At 37.0% G+C, this 20,959-nt stretch overlaps 1 protein-coding gene across 2 annotated transcripts in view; it reads right to left on the bottom strand.

Moving 5' to 3' along the window:
• TRIP11 (thyroid hormone receptor interactor 11) overlaps positions 1 to 20,678 on the bottom strand; it is a 33,612-nt gene extending 12,934 nt beyond the window's left edge. For both annotated transcript variants that reach the window (XR_013922171.1, XM_080345059.1), the window contains exons 1-14: positions 20,310 to 20,678; positions 17,736 to 17,812; positions 16,514 to 16,624; positions 15,109 to 15,384; positions 14,200 to 14,268; positions 13,321 to 13,486; positions 11,296 to 11,661; positions 10,580 to 10,620; positions 9,429 to 9,635; positions 5,308 to 8,337; positions 2,385 to 2,525; positions 2,000 to 2,193; positions 725 to 888; positions 290 to 393 (exon numbers count right to left, since the gene is read on the bottom strand). Coding sequence is in view for 1 of the 2 variants with exons in the window: in XM_080345059.1 (XP_080201185.1) it covers positions 290 to 393; positions 725 to 888; positions 2,000 to 2,193; positions 2,385 to 2,525; positions 5,308 to 8,337; positions 9,429 to 9,635; positions 10,580 to 10,620; positions 11,296 to 11,661; positions 13,321 to 13,486; positions 14,200 to 14,268; positions 15,109 to 15,384; positions 16,514 to 16,624; positions 17,736 to 17,812; positions 20,310 to 20,448 (5,085 nt within the window). In the remaining variant the exon portion in view is untranslated. The remainder of the gene's footprint in view (positions 1 to 289; positions 394 to 724; positions 889 to 1,999; positions 2,194 to 2,384; positions 2,526 to 5,307; positions 8,338 to 9,428; positions 9,636 to 10,579; positions 10,621 to 11,295; positions 11,662 to 13,320; positions 13,487 to 14,199; positions 14,269 to 15,108; positions 15,385 to 16,513; positions 16,625 to 17,735; positions 17,813 to 20,309) is intronic.
• Positions 20,679 to 20,959: the final 281 nt, after the last annotated feature.

The following is a 20,959-nucleotide window of genomic DNA, read 5'->3' as shown; positions in this document are numbered from 1 at the left end:
AAGTTCACTATCACACTTATGCTAATACAACACAGATCAAATGTAATAGATGCAGAGACTTGTTCTTTAAAATAACTGCATTGTAAACATGCCCAGCAAAGGGATGGTCAGCAGAGGGATGCTACTTAGGTGATCTTCTTTTAGTGCCTCCCTCACTTCCAAGGAAGAGAGAATACTTTGATAACTTGATGTATTCTTAGACAGTAACAGCACGGCAGTTAAAAACAAGAAAAATGAGTCAAGAATTATCATTCAGTTTCATAGAATTCAATTTCATTATTCAGCGCACCTGCAGTGATACAACTTTTCCTTCTAAGTGTTCAGCTTTTTTCCTCCATTCTGCAGTCTGTTTTTGGTGTTTCTCCAGCTCTGTTGAATACATAGCTTTTTCCTCTAAAGAGTTAAAAATACAAAACAAAAATATTTTTATTCACAACATGCAACTCTTTTTGTGCTATACAATTGCAAAATGCAAAATCTCAGCATTATCATGTCTGGTCTTTATGGGGTAGAGGTGAATTTAAATTTCATAAACGGGAGGTTGGCCATCAGTTTTCACAGGGCTAGAATTGTTTTTATACTTTTTTTTTAAAGACAATAGCTTCTGAAATTCAAGCTACCAAAAAGGAAACTGGAGAACTAATATTTAAAAAGCACGAAAACATGCAACTGTCCCAGCTGAAAGCTGGTTGTTGCAAATCTTTGCTGTTTCTTGACCACTCACCCTGTTGGAATTGTTCTAGTACCATCTGCAGGTTGGCCAGTGACACTGCATACTGCTTCACTTGGTCTTGGGAGATGGTGAGCTGCAGCACCGTTTCATCTCTCTGCTTGGAAACCAGGTTCAACTGCTCTTGCAAGGATTCAACTTGCAGACTAGCTTGATGACTTAACGAAAATAAAATGCATTATTTATGTGGACAATAACAGAAGACATCACAGCGAAAATTAAATCTCAGCAAATATAGCCTACCTTTAATTTTTCAGCTCAATTTATAAAAATTAAGGCAATTTTTCCCTTGATTCCTCTAAAACAAAACAACACAAAACCAACCTAACAACATATTTAAAATAAGTCTGATAATACAATTTTGGCAATTAAAAAAACCCAACCTACTTTTGTTTGAAGAATAAAATAATATTTGTTGTTTACTATTGTAACAGTAACATTACCCCCCCACCCCAAAAAGAAACCACATCTTGCTAATTGTCTACTTCAATTACTACATGAATCAATAGGTCTTTCTATTAATTTTTATTTTTAAAACCAGTCTCCAAGAACTCAGTACCTCTTGCTCCATAGTGACCAGTGAACACCCCCTTCAGCTTCCCAATATGCAAAAATATTATGAATGTGATTTACTCCTATGCCAGTCCTTTTAAGGAGTGCATATCAGATGGGAAATAGGCAGTATTCCTTGAAAGGTATTTGACAAGTTTGATGAAGAATTAAGAAACATTCTGATGAACAGTTTTTACAAAACATGCTCCTAACTCTTCCACTTCCCCATTTTTCACAACAAATTGCACTTGACTCTCTTTGCTGAGAACATTAAGAGCAGAAGCCATCTTTGGCACTTAAAGAAAAAGGACTGCAGGTACATACTTTTTTTTTTAATTAAAATACTTGTTCATTTGGACAACTGTAATAAGATGAAAAAATAATTATTTTGCCCAAAGGAAACAACATTCCTTTAAATAAATCAATATTAAAAGCAGTCAAAACAGGTACTGAGTAATTTTAAAACCTGAGTTTTCATTGTTCTGTGATTATGGTAAATAAATGAAAAAACATTTTAAAATAGTTTAAATTCTCAACAGTAGTCAAATCTATTTCAAATCATCTTCCTGATTTGCAGTAATAAAAGTTCATAACCTTTTGTCTTCCCAAGTGCTTAGCGTGTTACAGAATGGTAATTCAGTAAAATAAACCATCAGTACCAGCCTAAATAACTATGATATTTACAGCCAATGGCACTGCTGTATACATTAAGGCTACCTGGCATTCTCCACTGCAGTAGATGAAGATGCGAGTTTTTCTTCCAAAATCAAAACTTTCTTTCTTAGCTTGACCTCCCTGTCTTCTGCAGCTACAGCTTCTCGCGTGTAGGAGTCTTCCATTTCTAAAAGGTGATTCCGCAACCTCTCCAGTTCCTGATTTAGGCGCTGTTCTTTCTCACACAAATGCTGTATCTGTGTACAACAGAACCTTGAGTTGCTTGTATTATTGCTATTCACAAAAATAATTTAAGCAAATGTAAAACATATCCATTGAAGCACATGGCATGTGTATTGATTGTAAATGCTTTTTACAAGTGATTGCTACCAAAATGAATTAAAACTTATGTTTTATTTCTTGCAACTGTAAATTTTTTGGTGGTTACCTCACTCTGCAGGGCACTGCTCTCCATCTGCTTCTGTTTGAGTGCTACCATGACTTGATCTCTCTCTTGCTGAAAAGTAACAGCCTTTTCCTGCATTGATTTAACTTCATTTAACAGTTGATTCAATTCTCCCGTCTTGCCCTGTTGAAGACACAAACAAGCTTTTCAAACATGGCACATAATTTCACCAAAGGAGACAGAGGCTTTGCTGAGAAGAGCATAAAGACAATAACAATATAAACAAGGAAGTGAACAGGACACCCATAGCCTTACAACATAGAAGAACATCCAGGGAAAATATTATTTTGAAGATATTTCACTCACGTTACAAGACAAAGTAAAAGTTATTGCTAAAAGACACCATGCGGATGCATTCTTTTAATGTACTGCTGTGAAGAAACAGATAACTGCCTATCTTTAGATGAGACAGGTATTCTACATGTAGTGTCTCAGACACTTGAATATTTCACTTTTCCCTGTGTTTGGAATCTATTCTCTGTGACACCCAATTATTAGGCCATGCACATATAAAGCATGTCAACTTGTCTGAACTTAGGAAAACTAAACACATGAAGAAATCTTTAAAAACAAACCATAAGGTGACCTCACTCCCAAAGAGTAGCCTTCAAAGAATCACACAATGTCCATCACATTTTCAGATGTCACCTTTCAATTAATAATGTTCCCATTGACATGCAATTTACTACAACTATACATTAGCATGTAAAGAAGTGTATGTCAGTTACACTGAGTTCACATGTCCATGTGAATGCATTTTCAGTTACTTCAAACTTTTCAGCATGTTCTTTACTTTTTGTCTTATATGTTGTTTTGAAAGCAGTTACTTTTATTGGATATGTTTGATAAAAGTAAACCAATCTTTGTTTTTATCACTAGTATTTATGAGCTTCAATTATTTGTTTTTATTACTCAAACTGAAAATAGTAAAATTCTTTTTGCAGTAGAATCATACACTCGCTGGCAAACATCCTTTTTGTATGTCATGTTATCTTCTCACACAAACACAAATTGCAAAACTGTTTGAATACTGTTTTTCGTAGTTCTCCATGGCAAACACAAAGCATGTAGCAGGAACTTCTCTGATTTGTACAAGAGAAATGTCCAGACAAATGTTCCATGTTTGTGGAACTGAAACCCTAAGCCACCAGTAAGTGAAAATCGATAGGGCAAAAACACACAGCCAGACAATGTAAGTTGTAATAATAATAATAATAATAGAGTGTGAATTTCTAAAGTATTTGTATATTTTATATGGGCAAGACTGCTGAACATAAAAAGTCCCAATGGTAATTCAAAGCTATTTTTCACAATGTATCTGTACTTTGATACAATAAAACTCATTGTAATTCTATAGTATTTCTTTAGAACGGAATCCAGAAACCTCTACTACGAGCAAACAGAGCTAAACATCTGTCCTAACCCAAACTTCTCCAAAAAAAATAATCCTAGTTTTTCATATTTATTATGTCAAAGTTGAGACTTCCAAATTATACATTTTAAAATATACATATTTTTAAACATAAGTCATATTTTGCTTTTCCAAATACATGAGATTGACAATTTAGTTGGTAGTTTGAAAATGCTTGAAACAGATGTGAGGTGGGTCAAACACTGGCACAGGTCGCTCAGAGAAGCTGTGGCTGCCCCATCCCTGGAATTGTTCAAGGCCAGGTTGGATGGGGCTTTGAGCACCTCGGTCTAGTGGAAGGTAGGAGGGTTGGAACTAGATGATCTTTAAGGGCCCTTCCAACCCAAACCATTCTATGATTCTATGATTTCTTTTTAAATTATACTTATAGCAGGGGGGGAAAAAAATAATGCCAAGTTATTTAGCAATGGTTTACATAAATAGCACACTCTGATAACAGGCAATGCTCATAACTTTGGGAAACGAAAAGGGATGCTAAAGGCAATAGGGAGAATAAGAACAGTGTGCATGGAGGGGGATAATTGAAAGAGAAGATTGAAGAACAGCAACCAGAACCACCAAAACGAAGAAAATGGGGACCCGGACAGTACCGGGGAAAGAAAGAAAGAAAACTGTTTTGAATTAATGATGAGAAAAGCCTGCCCACTAGGACATATTCACTTTCAGAGCCTAAAAAGCAAACCCAAACTATCTACATCTGTAATTCTACTGTCAAGAGTTTGTCAAAACTACAGTAAGACTTTTGCACTGTATTTAATGCTTGTTTCTCAAAGGGAAATGGCAATTCACACATTACTTCGTTACCTCCAACAGCAGCAGTTTGTACAACACGCTGTTGACCTGTGTATCAATGATATCACATAATTCTTTGCTCTTTTAAAAAAGATTTTTCCTCAAATTACATATAACAAGCCATTGCAACTTTTATCTGAACGTATGTTTTGAAAAAAGTATCCATTTTTCCATAAGTCAAATTGTTGTAAAGAAACCATTAATTTAGCTTGCCCAAACTTTTAAATCTTTAATATTTTTTTTGCAATGGAGTTTCTCCAGCCATAAAAGCAAGATACATAAATGCCATATGTCTCACAGGGATGGTGTGAAGCAACCACATTGGAACAACAAACACTAGAGGAAAGCACATTGAAAAATTAGTCCTGCTGGCCAACTCTGCAGAAGTTTGAGCACCATGCAGTAAAAATGATATAAGGCAAAGCAAAATATTAAGCAGCTGTACAGTAAATGGGCAATTAAAAAAAAAAATGAAAAATGTGTTTATGGCTACCTGATTAACAGTTAACATCAGAAACCACTCACCTGTTGATTTTTGATTTCTTAGTGTTGCAGGGGGAGGATTTTTGTTGTAGTGCAATGCAATAAGGAGTCACAAACAAATTACAGGCTACATATACACAAAAATGTATAACCATGTGACTAACTTTAAAAGATATTGATGAATATGAATGCGCATACCTGTTCTTTTTCTTTCAACAACTTCTCAAAAGCAAGAGCTTTTTCCTTCATTGAGTGAGACTCGAATTCTCTCTCTTTCAGCATCATTGAAAACTGCATATTAGTCTCCTGAAGCGCTCGGAATTCTGTCTCTTTTTCCCTGCTCTTTGCAACTATTTTCTCATTTTCTTCTTTCAGTTTTTTTATATCCATTTCTAAAATTAAATTTCTTTCTTTAAGATTAGTCACAGCTTGCTTCAAAAGTTCATTTTCATTTTCTTTATTACTAAGATTTTCACTCACAGAAAGTAACTGATCACTTTTAGATTTAATTAATATGTCTTTTTCCCTAAGTGATTTCTGTAAGACATCATGTTTTTCTTTGATCTGCCTCATCTCTGACATAGTTTCTTCTTGACTCTTTCTTTCAATTTCTGATGCTGTAGCCACAGAATCAGATAATCGTTGATTGTTTTCCTGCAGAGTCCTAATAGTTGACTCTTTCGCTTGCAATTTTTCTTTCAGTTGTTGCAACTCCTTTTGAAGGAGTTTAGACTCATCACTGAGTACTGCAGGAGCACTGTATTGAATGCCTGAAAGCTGTGAAACAGTGGAAGCTGTTGCCACAGATGGTGTTACCAAATTAAGTTTACTCAGAAGAAGATCCTTGGTATTATGAAGCTGTCCTATGCTGTGTTGAACTTGTGCTAATTCCTCACTAAAACTTTTCAGCTTTTTCTCATTCTGTTCATAACACTGAATCAAGCCATTATAATCTACCTGCAACTTTGAATTGCTATCACTTTCAACTGAAAATTGTGCTTGAAGCTTGTGCAACTCTTCTTGGAGGTGAGCTGACTCGTGCTGCATGTTCTGAACGGTGGTTATTACCTGTTGCTTCCACTCTTCCATCTTCTTTACTTGTTGTTTTAGTTTATCTCGTTCTTGTAGAAGTTCCTCAAACTGGTTACTGTTAACACCTCCTGACCCATTATCAGTACCTGTACTGGATGTTTGCAAGACAGTTAATAAGGTTTGGCATTTTTGACTTAAAGCATCTATTTCAATATCTTTTTCTCGAATGATACGGGATAAATTCTGAATAGTTTCTCTAGACATGTCTTGACTGCTGTTTTCAGATCTGGTAGATAACTTTTGATTCTCCTCTTGCAACCTTACCAAAGCTGCTTCTTTAGCAGCAACTATATCCATGATATTATGATACTCTGTTTTCAACTGACTGTTTTCTCGTGTCTTTTCGCTTAGAACTGCTAGTACTTGTTCTCTTTCCATAACATAAGCTTGCAGCTGCTGCTGAAGACAAAGAACATCCTGCCTACAGGAAGCTGAGGAAACTCTAGCATTGAGAGCTTGTATTTCTAAATCCTTTTCTTGAATGATCCGAGTAAGTTTGCCAACTTCATCCTTTGACAACTGATCAATTTGCTGACTTAGAGAAACATTCTTTTCATTTAGAAGCTTAATCTCCATCTCCCGTTCTTTGATTCCTTTTACCAGTCTTTCAATTTCAGCTTTAGATAAGTCATGTTTTTCATTTCCATTTTCTCCATTAAGAGTCTGAACTTTGGTTTCCTGAAAAAGATCAGAGGAATCAGTCTGAATAATCTGTCTCTCTTTGTGCAACTGAGTTTTAATTTGTTCAATTGTTTTCTGCAAATTTTTAATTTCCTCATCTTTCTCTAAGGAAAGTCTTTCATGTGTGACATTCATTTGCTCACACTGAAATTTAGACTCATCTATTTCCTTTCTTTGTTCCTGCAAAGACTGCTGAAGTTGCGCTGTTGTTTGATTCTGATCCTCTATTGTTTTTTTGTGAACTTCTATTTCTTCTTCAAGATTATTCTTTATCACTTTCAACTGTGTTATCTCACTTTCGAGTTCAATAATAATATCTAGAGTTTTAGGCTCAACCACAGGTGTAGATCTACTTTGCTGATCCTTAAGGCGTTCAATTTCTTCTTTCAAATGATTATTTTCTTCCTTCATGACTGCGAGACTTCTGTCTTTTTCCTCCAAGTTCTGTTTTAAGACATCCTGCTTGTTTGAAACTTTCATATATTCCTCAAGTTCCTGCTTCACCTGTAAGGCTTGATTTTTAAATTTTTCAATAAATACCTCTTTTTCTTTTATGAGTTCTGTCAACTGCTTTTGTCCTCCTAAGCTAGTAGTCAACATCTCCTTTGTTTCTTGATGATCAATCTCCATCTGCTCAATGCTCCTTCTAAGTTCAGCAACCTCAAAGTCTTTCTCTTGATTGAGTTTCACAAGGCGCTCGTGTTCCAGCTGCAATGCAGTGGTATCCATACTACGTGCATTTGATAATTCCTCGATAGTTTGCTTATACTTCTGTGCTTGTTCCAAAAGCCTTTTTTCTGTTTGGTTTAATTCGCTCTCTAACTGTCTTTTTTCCATTTTCAAAGCCTCCACAACAGTGTCTTTTTCCAAGTAAACCTTCTTTTTCTCAGAAATGGCATCACTTAACTCCTGTTTTAGTTCTTCAATAGCTGCTGTCAGCTTTCCATTTTCTGTTCTGAGATTGGACAGAGACTTCTCCAAGTCTTCATTTAATCGTTTTTTTTCTGAAATGTCATTCTGTAGTTTTGCAATTTCTACTTCTCTTTCTTTCAGAATCAAATCTTGACAAGTATACGCAGATTCCTGACTACTTTGTTCTGTTAACTTGCTCAAGGATCTAGAAAGTTCCTCCTCTCTTTCTTGTAGTCTCTGCTGCAATTCTCCAATTTCTTTTTTATTTTGCAAATTACGGTCCTGGGCTTTTCTTAATTGTTCCTGAAGATCTTTAATCTTATCTTGAAGCTGCTGCTTACTTATATGCAAATCATTAAGTGCATATGAACACTGGCTTAGCTTTTCTTTCTGACTATCTAGCTCCTTAACAGTTTCCATCTTCTCCATTTCTAATGCTGATACTTTCTTTCTTTCAAAATCTATGTCAAATTTTAGCTGTTTGATGATACTATCAGTTTCTGTGTGTTGTTTTGACAGCTGCTCTTTCAGTGTAATCATATGCTGAAACAAACACAAACAAGAATTCATTAGGAGAAGAGAACCAGCTGAACTACATGTTATTCGTTTTCATCCTCTGAACAACAAAAAAAAAATTGAGAGGAAACAAAATTGTCTCCTGGTTGCCAATGTAATTTGGCAAGTAGTACCAACCAGTCACTACTAAATTAATTAAAACCCAATATCAAATAGGCATAGATTACATTTCACTAAAAACAAGAACATCAGCTCCCCAAAAGAACCCTAACTACCTGAATCAAGGAACAAAAAGAGAACTATCTAAGAAAAAGAACTGTCAGAATTCGCCAGGGCAGCTGGAATGGGTATGCAGCAAATACCCATGACTTGAAAACAGGGAGGCACTAAATTTAAAATAACAAATTACAGAAGTGAATGCATATCTGTATATTTTACTTTCAATTTCTTGTTTGAGGTTATTTTTAAACACACTTGCTGGGATTCAGTTCACAGTAAAACACTTTAATTGTTCAACTTCATAAAGTAAACCAATCTTGAAAACACATGGATTACAACTATCTGTTTACATCAAATATATCACAACACTGACAAAAAGGCATCATTCTATTTTGATTAAATATAATTCGTGACCTTTTTTGCTCCACAAATGCTCGTATTATGAAGAACTTATAAAAAAAGTAACTCACTTATTCAACATAATTAAAATAATGAAAAGAAAAAAGTTTAAGAACTCACTCATGTTATGCATACTGTCATAAGACAGAGGTCAAAATATTAACAGGATAAAAACCATCAGAAGTCTCACAAGGAAAAACTAAGTAGTATGTAACTGGACTTGAGAAAGTAACATCCCTTATGGATAGCTGACATGCCATATTATTTCTTTGTCTATAACAAGTGGGTTTATAGCACTTCAAAATTTCACATTGAGACAGTAGAAACATAGAATAGAAACACAGAAACACTGGTCTGAATATTCTTTTTAAGCCTCCAAGGATAACTTATATTTTCCTGCTATCTATGTTTAAAGATCACCTGAAAAGATAAACACACACAAATCTAAACATTAAAACATTTATTTTAGCAGTTCAATAATTAGTTGCAATATTTATTACCTGAGTAGCTTCTTGATTCTGCTTGTCTAGTTCTTCCAGCCCCGCTATTAATGTTTCTCTTTCAGTAATACTTTCATTTAATTCACGTTCTTTCCTTTCCAAATCTTTTCTTAACTGACTTAATTCTGAATTCTGATCCTCAGCATACGCAGAAAGAATTTTCTCATTTTTATGTTGTGCACTTGTCAGTTCATTCTCAAGTCCCTCCTTAAGTTAAAAAAAAAATAAATAAATGTTAGACTTTTTCTTGCTGAAATTTACCAGCTGTTCAGATTTGAAATAGTTTTTTCACCTCACCAATTAAAAGCAAAGCATGTGTTTTTACATTAGAATCTCTAAGCCTACATGAATATTATCCCCATTAAAAATCCTTCATTGTGAAGTATTTGTTTCCACAATTCAGACATGCACATTTATTTTCTCGTCACTAAGTTTAGGAGTGCAATCTACAAAAAGCCATGGTCTGACAAGCAAAGTCATATCCACCTCTGGCGTACAGATCCACAGCTGGGATAAACTACTGTATCTCCAAGAGATCCCCTAAACATACAGTATGCTGCATGGTGAGACAGGAAAAAAGCCATGGGAGCTCTTGAATGCATGCAAAATACAGAAGACCTCAGCTGAAAAATACTGCTGGATATAAAGTAAACTAAGCCAAATCTCTCAAGCCTGAGTTTATAAAGAACCAAGTCAACCTTGTGAAAAACTAAAAGGGTGTTCCACTGCTTAAATTTATCAGTAGGATATGGATTTAGTATTATTAGAGTACAACATGGAAGCGATATATTTTACAACCGATAACAGTGTCAAAACTGAAACGTGCCAAAGAGGAGAAAAATTACAAATTTTACAGAATGTACTATTCATACTGCAAAAATGTATATTACAGTATCCTAAGTAGTAATGATAGGTGGAACTCCACTACTTTTCTTTAACAGAATATGTGGAGCTTCAGAAGTCAAAATGTACCATATCTATCAGTTCCACATGTAATTATAGAATTAATCTACAAATATTTCCTTGATTACAAGGTTATTTATGTAGAAGTGTGAATGTTCCAAAAAAATACATAATGTCAGAACGTTTGTTTTCCATCCATTACTATAGTTATGAACTTTTTTGTTGGCTTAGTTTAGAAATTGCTTTACCTGATTTAAACTTGAAAGTCTTGCTATTTCATTTTCTGCTTCTATAAAAGAAAACAAAAAAACCCATAGTTTTACTACTTTCCAAACAACAATAAACACAAATCATCCTCCCACCTTGCCCCAACAGAACTCCCTGCTGCTCAGAAGAGGATAGCTTCATGGTATTTTCTGATGATAAACATCAGTGCTGTAAAAGATTCAAATGCACGATAAATCCTCACCACAGAGTAGAACATTACTTTCTACAACTGAGTCCACATTAGGAAGACTTTGGTACTACAGTGTATCAGTTATGCATTATTAAAAGATTTTGTACATATAGATATACTTCTTAAACAGATACGCTTCAGTGTTTCTTTAGGGAGAAGATATTGGCAACAGATTGCCTTTACACACAGAAAATTTACTTTTAGAATTTAAGCAAAACAACTTCTCTTGAGGTTTCCTCACTTTGAAAGAAAAACCTCTATCAAACAGTTGGCAGACATGACTACTTACCTAATAAAAAACACCTATGATATTCATGCTAGTCCTAATTATGTCCCTTTTTCTGCTTAGCCTTATGTCAATGGACAACTCTTTTCTAAAGGAGCAACTTTTAAAAGGTACACATTCTCATATTCAAGTTCTAAATCCTTAAAATAAATTCTGAGCATTAAAAGTGAAAATCCGTGAAGATATACTGAAAAAAAAAAAATAAATCATTATCTTTGTACCTAACAGTGCTTCTTGTAGTCTGACAACATCTTCTGGTAGTGATGCCTTTGATTGGAGCTTCTTCTCCTGTTCTTTCAGGAGAGCATCTTGCTCAGCAACAGAACTTTGAAGCATACTAAAGTCAGATTTAAGATTTTCGTATTCTTGTGTTATTTGGATTTTTTCTACCTTTGCCAATTCTTGCTGTTCCAGAAGAACTTTGTTTTCTTCTTCAACAGAAGACAATTTGTGATTTAATTTTCTTATTTCATCCTCTAGGTGCTTTACAGCCAGCAACTCTTCTACTTTTTCTCCTTCTAGACTCTGAGCATTTTTTTTCTGTTGACTAATTTTAGAGTCATCCATGGCACCAATGCTCACATCATCTAAAAAGCAAAGAAATTGTTTGCAATATTAACCAAAGCCAGCACTGTAAATCATTTGCTTAAAAGTCTCTTCTTCCACCCAATTTTCTGACAGAGGGAGACAGTCAAAACCAAAGACATGACCTTCGTTAACAGAAAGCTCACTTAAATAAAAATTAACATTTGAAGTAGTGCTATACGTATTACTGGTTTGATAAGCAGCTTTTCACATACTTACACACCCTAGGCTTGAAGTAATTTTAAAGCTAAGTGTTGCAAGACATACATTGTTCACAATTTAATTAATCTATACTTGACCCCCATCTCTCTTTGTGGGGAGACAACAGATCTAATTTATCATGATTTGGAATCCTTCAGTTTTCTAAGACTGATTTATGAAACCCCATCTAATTCAGTCTGATGCAAAATCCCTGTTTTGATTTAATTAATCACATGTCAAAGGTTTGCCGAATGGTTGTTATAGAGAACAATTTCATCAAGTGAAAAGTCATGCACCTGGGTCAGGGCAAGCCCCAACAACACAGGCAGAGGGATGAAGGGATTGAGAGCAGCTCTGCAGAGAAGGACTTGGGGGTACTGGTGGATGAAAGACTGGACATGAGCCAGCAATGTGCACTTGCAGCCCAGAAAGCCCATCGTATCCTGGGCTGCATCAAAAGAACGGTGGCCTGCAGGTTGAGGGAGGTGATTCTGCCCCTCTGCTCTGCTCTGGTGAGACCTCACCTGGAGTCCTGTGTCCAGCTCTGGAGCCCTCAGCACAGGAAAGGCACAGACCTGTTGGAGAGGGGCCAGAGGAGGGCGCAGAAATGATCAGAGGGCTGGAACAGCTCTGCTGTGAGGACAGGCTGAGAGAGGTTGTTCAGCCTGGAGAAAATAAGGTTCTGAGGAGACCTTATTACAGCCTTTCAGTACTGAAAAGAGACCTATAAGAAGGATGGGGCCAGACTTTTTAGCATAGCCTGTTACAACAGGACAAGGGATAATGGTTTAAACTAAAGGAGGAGAGATTTAGGCTAGACATGATGAAGAAAATTTTTTATTATAAGGGTGGTAAAACACTGGAAAAGGTTTCCCAGAGAGGTGGTAGGTGCACCATCCATGGAGACATTCAAGGCCAGGCTGGACTGGGCTCTGAGCAACCTGACCTAGTTTAAGATGTCCCTGCTCACGGCAGCAGGGCTAGACCAGATCTTTAACGGTCCCTGCAACCCAAACTATTTTATGATTCTATGTCAATCTTTGAGTTTTTGTTAAGTAACCCCAGTGACACATAGTACTTGCCACCAATATTATTTTTGTGCTGAGATTTTCTTATCTTCAACTTTGTATGTCTCGTCCACATCTATATTCAGTGTAAGTGAAAAAAACCAGGAAGTGTAGAATTTAGAGCACAACATGTCTTATGTATAGAAAATGACCCTCTAGACTGATTATGTCAGAAAACGAAACGCTGTCATTCCAGTGCTCTAGCCAAATACAGTGGATGTAAGCTATTATACTAGGACACACATGTGTCTTAAACGTGAAGCTGAACTAAAGTTCAAATTCAATTACTAAACATCATGTATTTGATATCCATTACACTGTTACACATATTTGATGCTTTAACCAGAATTCACTGTACATTAAATAAAAAAGAAAGCATGGAATAATAAAGACCTTTCTGTAACTGATTCTCAAGTTCTTCAATTCGCTCTTCATATTCACTCAGCTCTTCTCTGTGTCGACGACTTATCTCTACTAGCTTTTGTCTGTGTGCATCCTGCAATACTGAAAGTTCATGTTGATGTTGATCTATTTCTTGACTTAAATTCCGTTTGAGCTCCTGAAGACATCAACAGAGAAACAGAATGGTAAAATATAGTACAGAAGGTTAAGAAAGAAAAAATACAAAATAAAGAAAAAAGCGTTCCCTAGTAAAATTAAACTATTTATTAAAAGATTCCTCATAGGAGAGATCAGGTTTCTTTGGCTTTTGTTGGTTTGGGTTTTTTTAAACGTGTTGAAAGACACTCCTTCCAAAATATGTTTACACAAAGAGTATGCTCTACACAACAGCAACTATTAAACAAATAAAGAGAGATTACAACTCTTTCATAGGAAGTGGATACACTTTGGACATATTTCTAGTAACTTTCAAGGATGACATGCAAATCTGTATTTGGCATGTTCACTGAAAAAAGGTAAAATCTTTCTGAGAAGGGAGAAGAAATTATTTTGTGTATCTAACTTCAGTTTCATAAGTTATCAACAGCTTCTGAAAGTGATTTGCCCTCGTAAATACCAATGTCATTCTTTTAAGCTTGCATATTACATTCATTAAATCCTATAAACACCCTTTCTCAGAATAACTGAGTTTTTACATACAGCACAGCAATATTTCAGTTAGCAGTACATGCCCACACACATTTTAATAGGGAAAATGTAGGTGCTGGTGTTGTAAATATTTTAACTACCTTCACAAATCACGTGACCATATGCAAAATCACCAAGAATAAAGCATAAGAGAAGACTAGTTTGTCAGAGTTCTTGTCTTACCTTAACAATATTTTGCAGTTTGCACATTTCACTTTGTTCAGCCTCATTTGTCCCTTTCACTTTAGAAGACTGAGAACAGAAAAATCACATATCCATGTGAAAGTTGTGATATATATGTGTGTTTTTCATGTAAGCACTCCCTCTATTGATACTCAAAAGTAGAAAACAACAAACTAACATGAAACAAAACTCAAATCTACAGTAACTTTGATTTAAAAAAGACATTTTAATGGAAACATTTTATTTTCCAATAATTTTTTATTATTATATGCAAATGTGAAAAAGTTTGGGATGGGGTGAGGGTGTTACTGCACCTAATAAGACAACAGAGTTGCTTAATTTTACTTTAATTTTTCCACGTGGGAAAAGTATACTTCTGAAATCAGGCTACAGCTTGAGAAATAATGACTCACAACAACAGCTTGAAAGACTACATTCTTTCTTGTCTTAGCAGACCAGGAATTACAACTGACATATCAAGGACTGAGACAAGAGTAAGTAAAAACTGTATGCAAGTATCCAAATATCACTTTGAACAGTATTGTGCTGTCAATAAATAGTATCACAGCCAGGAAGAAGAAAAGTATTTCCTGAAAGGCTGCATAGAAATGAAACCCTGAAGTAATATTCTAGGCCAGTGTTTTTTAAACCCTTTTCCTAACTTGACAAATCACGCATAAAAGCATCATGAAAAGCATTTGGAAGCTAGTCACTGAATGTGTTCCTACCCACGTGACAGCAAGAAAATGACTAAAAGATCATTAAGTGTCAGCTTTTCCATCAAATGATGTTGCTTCTACAAATTGTACAGCATGAACTTTCAAAAGAGCCACTCCAAAAATACCAAATGCAATGAAAACACTAATTTGAAAGTGAGAGGGGAGGGTAAGACAGAGGGGAACAACTCACCAGTGCAATCTGCTTCCAGTGGTCAACCTCAGATTCAAGTGTAGAAACTTCATTGGACAATCTGTTTATTTCTTGTTGTAACCAGATCGTATCTCCAAAATCCATGTCATCTCCTTCGAAACCGGAGGAGTGTCTGACCACTGGAGCATAGGAAGCTGATGTGGTGGCTGGTGGCAAAACAGCAGCTCCTGACTGTGCTGACTGAGCAGCCGTCTGTACTTTCTGCAGTTGTTCCTGTAGTGCATTCTGTCTAGCTTTTAGATGGCTGATTTCCACCTGAATAGACAGAATAAAATGCATTATTTCAATGAGAATAGCAAAATACACTCTCTTTCCCCTTACAGCCTCATGAAATGTGAACCAACAAAATTACTCCACCCCTGCACAGATCACTGATAACTTTCACTTTAAAGAAAAAGAAAAAAACCCACTCTCCTAACAGAGAAAAGCAGTCTTAGCTGATGTTTTACAATGTACCTCATTTAAAGACAGATATTAAAAGTGTTAATAGTTTTCAGTTAAGTAAAACTTCACTAAAACTGATTGCTTATTTTTTCAGCTGCCAGCCTACCCAAGTACTATAGCAAGATTGAGGTTAACAGGTTGTACAGGAAATTTAAATATTTAAAGATGGTATTCAGATATGAAAATTAAGCAACACATGATGCTCCTCCAGTTATTTATATTACATTAGATTTCTTTTACACTTAACAACTCAGTATCCTGAAAATTTACTTATTTAAAATAAACTGAAATTAGCTGAATGCAATTTTCTCATAACAACTCTAATATTGTATTTAAAAAGCAAAATTCCATACAACTTAAAATTCTGTTTCTTCTAGTTCCCACATGCATTTACAGATAAAGTAGCAATAAAACTCCTCTCGTGTAATTCTAGGCATACTGGCAACTTTCTTCATTTAAAAGGCTATGAAATCTCATGCTACACAATAGGCTATAAAGCTGATGTTTCTCTCACAAGGGAACACTTCCCAAATTATGAAAGATAGCTCTGTTCCCTTTAATTGTATATGTTAAGGTAAATAATTATGATATCCACAGACAATATAAGTAATTCAGACGAGAATTTGCTCCTGTTGCCTTTCTTGAAGACAACTGAATCAGAAATACAAAACAGTGTCCTTTCCTATGGTTATCCCAGAAACAACTGAAATTCTGATATATGCATGACGTTGCCAGTTTTCTCATCTCAACTATCTCTTGGCAGCTCTGCTTATATTACATGATTCACTTAAATATGTCTTAGTGTCTACAGTAACAAACCAAGAAACCATAACTGTGACAAGTACTTCCACTGAAATACCACAGATACTGTAACAAAGTGATTAAACATCATAATACATAAGATTGTTGGATATCTCAAATATCTTACTCTGTATCCTACCTCTTTCTGTTTAAGTTGATTTCGGTACTCGACAGATAACTGCTTTATTTGAAGCTCTGCTGCTTCATGCTTTTCTTCTAGATCACTACAAACTTTTTTCAGTCTCTCATTCTACAAAAATGAAAATGAATGTTGATAAATTCAGAACAGTTCTTACAGAATTAGGAAAGCATAAATCTGCTGAACAGTAAAAATATCAGTTACATTGTACAGATTTCTTATGTTGTTTCACTCAAAACACACAGTAACTTCTAAGAGTGGGCCCAAAATCATGTTCATGTCCAAGCTTTCCATTTTTATATTGCATAGACTCTAGCCCACTTTCAGAAAAACTCTTTGGTGACCAGAGGTAAATGCCAAGAAAAAAAAAATCAGGGCTGAATTACATCTCAGCATGATCTACAGGTGGAATTTAGAAACAGCCACAGAGCACAAATTGCAGCTAATATCCATACAGTCCAGTATTTTCTCTCTGACATTGGCCTACAGCAGATGGCAAGAGTCTAGAAAAAGGACAAGCAGGAACAATTATTTCCTCAAAATCTTAACTTCTCAAGGCTCTCAAAGACTGAAGACATACATGAAAGTTGTTGGTTTACAGCCATAAATAAAGTCATAAACCCAACAAGTCCTTTGTAAAAATATACCAAGTCATTTTCCACAAGGGCACATGGGATTTTTAAGCTGTTTTGGAAGAGTACAAGCATCAGTAGCTATGTCAAAACAACCATACAGTAGGTCAACACAGACAGAGAACTGCATCAGGGAACACACATGCACTCTCCACTTCGAAGCTTGCTGCAAAACACATGCTGTCCGGTATAACCTGGCATTCTACATCGGCTTGTATTTGTGGTCACATTGAAAACACTATAAATCAATTTTAACTCTTTACCAGCTAAAATTTAGGAAAACTTAAAAGATTTTTGCATTTGCAAGATTTGCAGAGCCAAGTCTATCCCTGCAGTCCAAGTCCACATGATAGGTAGTAACAGTCACAGGATGCAGCAGTTCACAAAAGATGAAAACTTGCACACAGTGCATACTCCAACAAACAAATGTGACCCCTTAGATGCAACGGTGGTTTGTCACCAAAAAGAAGAGGCACATTCACCACTGTCACACCTGTTTCTAGATTTATTCAGGACAAACAACTTCAGTGCAAGATTTCACCTTTACAAGAGACAAATGTTATTTTTAGCAGTGTTTCAAAAAATCTTACTTCCAATTTTAGTGCTGCATTAATACTTTCTATTTCTCTGAGTCTAGAATTGGACACGTGGAGTTCTGTTGCTGCATCTGAAAAAAAGGGAAAATTTCATTTTTTTAATCTGTTAAGTAGAAAGACATCAATTAATACCACAGTTATTAATAAGTATCTTACTTCAGACTGCTTCAGTGTTAATTCCCAAGTAAACATCAAAAGTTGCTTTTATCAGAACACTATCAGAATTATTTTTTAGACCAGAGAGTCTTTCTGAAGCTACTTTAGTTCTCACTACCTAGGTTTTAAGTCAGACCATAAAACTAAAAGAAAAGTATGGATTTAAGCTTTAAAATAAGGGAAAGGTAAAGTTTTACTCGGCTATTTTGTGCCACTGAATCAGTATTTTATTTAGGACTTTGCCCCTGACATGACAGCCGTGTGTTTCTCTTTAATTTTATGTGAAGTTTCAAAACAAGAATTAGTTCCCTAAAATACACACAACAGTGATTCAATTTTCAGAAAACAAAAAACAAAGCCAACCAAACACAACAAACACTCAAGCCCAATAAAACCTACAAAATAACACACACAACAAACCACCAACCTTGCCCCCACATAAAGGCAAAAAAAAATAATCCTATGACTCGCTTTCATTTCCAGAGACAAAACAATCTACCACACCAGGCTATCTAATACAAAAACCACACAATTCTGTCCCTGGATACTCGTCCTTTAATGACCAACCTTCCCCAAACAGGTTATGTTTACTTCTCCCATGTCCCACTTCCAATGGGTAGAAATACCAGATTTCTTTTTATTAATGAGAAATCATCCTGAACTGACTACAAAACAACCACGACCATTTTTCAAACTTTTAAAAATTTTCAAGCAAGTACCATATTTCATCATTTCCTATATGTTGTTTCAAAACTGATGCAGCTCAAGTGCTGCAGAGGCAACAATCTACCCATGAAAACTGCTAAACTGAAGATGTTATAGTCTGTAATCCACAAACATCATCTTCAGTTCAGATGGCAGTGAAAGCAGTGAATGTAAGGGATAGTATTAAAAATTAAAAAACATTAGGAAATTTTAAGGAACTGCTTGAATAGTGTTCTTTAAGGCCATATAGTATTTCAAGGCTTTTTACAGAAAAGTACTTAGATATCACTAGATTTTTACATCCTCAAGGCTAGTAACTCATAAAAATGTATTGCTCTGAAATGCTTAGGAAACTGAAGTTGTTCACAGCAGTATCTGGCAGTCAAATACACCTGGAAGTAACTGCTGAACACCAACACATCTCTCTTGCACAAACTAAAGTGCATATGTGTGAAATGGAATCTCCATGTATCTTTTAAAAAGAAAAATCAAATGCACTAGATGACTCCAGAGTTTTTCAGCATAAGTTTGCAAACCACATTAATATAGCTTTTGGAATCTGAAACAATTCTAAGTAAGTCTTTCAGAAAAGTGAAAACAAGATAACTTTGCAGTTACCAGAATAAATTTCTCTCTTCTGAGCATTTTGCCTGTATACCAAAAAACCCCATCCATATGAAACCAGTAGTATCAGCTTGTTAACAAGATTTATACAATACTTTCACAATGCTTCATAGTTGTGAAGTTGCAAACAAAGTAGAATTGTTTCATTTCACATTTGAGTATTCAGAAATCCCAGCTGTTCTTCCTGACTACTATTCTTAATACTGTTCTAAGAACACGCTTTTTTTTTCCCAAGATGGTAAACAATACTAGCAATATTAACTTAACAATATTTGTTATCAGGTTATATCATGGCTCTACTAGAAAAATCAAAAGTTGTATTCAAAAACTGGTAACAAAAAGTCATAATTAAAAATATAAATAATATAGTCTAGAATAAATCTATTATTTTTTTAAGAGTAACATCTTACTCTGATGTCTCAGTTTTTTCATTTCAATGTTCTGCTTTAAATATAAATGTTAGCTTCTAATGCCTATAAAACAAGGGCCATGTTCTCCTACTTGGCTGTAGGAGAATGGTAGAACTCAACAGGTTCCTCTGGGCCCAACTGAAATAACAATAACAGAAACATCAGAAACACTGGACCTTTGCCTGTGTGACACGTCAGACTTAGATCACACCAGTGGCCAAAATACCTCTGTACTACTGCTACTCTGCAGTTTCTGAAACCACTCTAAAAGCAGCTAATCAGACAGGGGTTTAGATAAACTAGGCAAACAGAACGGAAGAAGAGTGTTGTTTATGGGTTTTCGGTCCTCATTAACAATTCGCAGACTCCCAAATAATAAACCTAGAACAGGTCTACCTTTGCTATAATAGCCGGGGAATATGTTTATTCTCCGGATTCTGGGGTCAGAGGGGCGGAATAAAAGCGCCGACGCCGCCAGCAGCTCTCCCGAACGGCACCGAGCAGCGGTTCGGCCCGACCCCCAGCTCCCCGGCCGGCAGCGCAGGTCCCGCCGCTGCCGAGGAGCCCTGCCCGGCCGCAGGAAGGGCCCCCGCACCAGCCCGGCCCCGCACGGCCGCACTGACCGGACAGAGCCCGGCCGGTGTCACCCCCCGCAGCGCCCCGGCCCCCTTACCGCCCACTTCCTCCGCGCCCTCCAGGAGGATGTCCTTGGTGAAGCTGGAGATCTGGCCGGTGAGCGAAGACAGGCTGCCCCCCACCTGCCCCAGGGACTGGCCCAGCCCCGAGCCCAGCCCGCCGAACCACGACGCCATCGCCGCCGCCCGGAGGGCTCGGGGCCTCGCTCAGCCCCGCGCCGGGCGGCGCCGCCGCTCACACCGGCCTCCTCGCTAGGGAGGGTCAAGGCTCCTGCCGCGGGCTCAGCAGACCGGGCTTGACGACCCCTCTGCCAGCGCCGCCCGCATTCCCCCAGTACGACGCGGCTCAGCGGCTCCTCCCGGCGGCTCCAGCATCTGCCACCTCGACGGTCGCCATGACACTCCCTCCTGAAACACCATCGACACCAGCCGCAGCTGCCCAGAGCGCCGCCGCCGCGGTTGTGACGTGTACGCGGCAGCAGAGGATGCCGGGATAGTGGTGGAGCAGCTGAGGGGTGGCCTCGGGCGGGCGGCCGGTGTCGCACGGCGGCCGAGCTGACGGGCCGCACCCGCCGGCTGGCAGCCACGGGGGGACGCGTGGCTCCGCAGTGTGCTTGTTTGCAGGAGGACAGAGCCAAAGCCACGGTACGGGTTGGAGTGCAAGCTGCTTCCGCCGCGCTCGCCTTGT

Source organism: Nesoenas mayeri (genome assembly GCF_963082525.1).
Source record: "Nesoenas mayeri genome assembly, chromosome: 5".
Taxonomy (NCBI): Eukaryota; Metazoa; Chordata; class Aves; order Columbiformes; family Columbidae; genus Nesoenas; species Nesoenas mayeri.
This window is presented reverse-complemented; position numbering and strand designations above follow the sequence as displayed.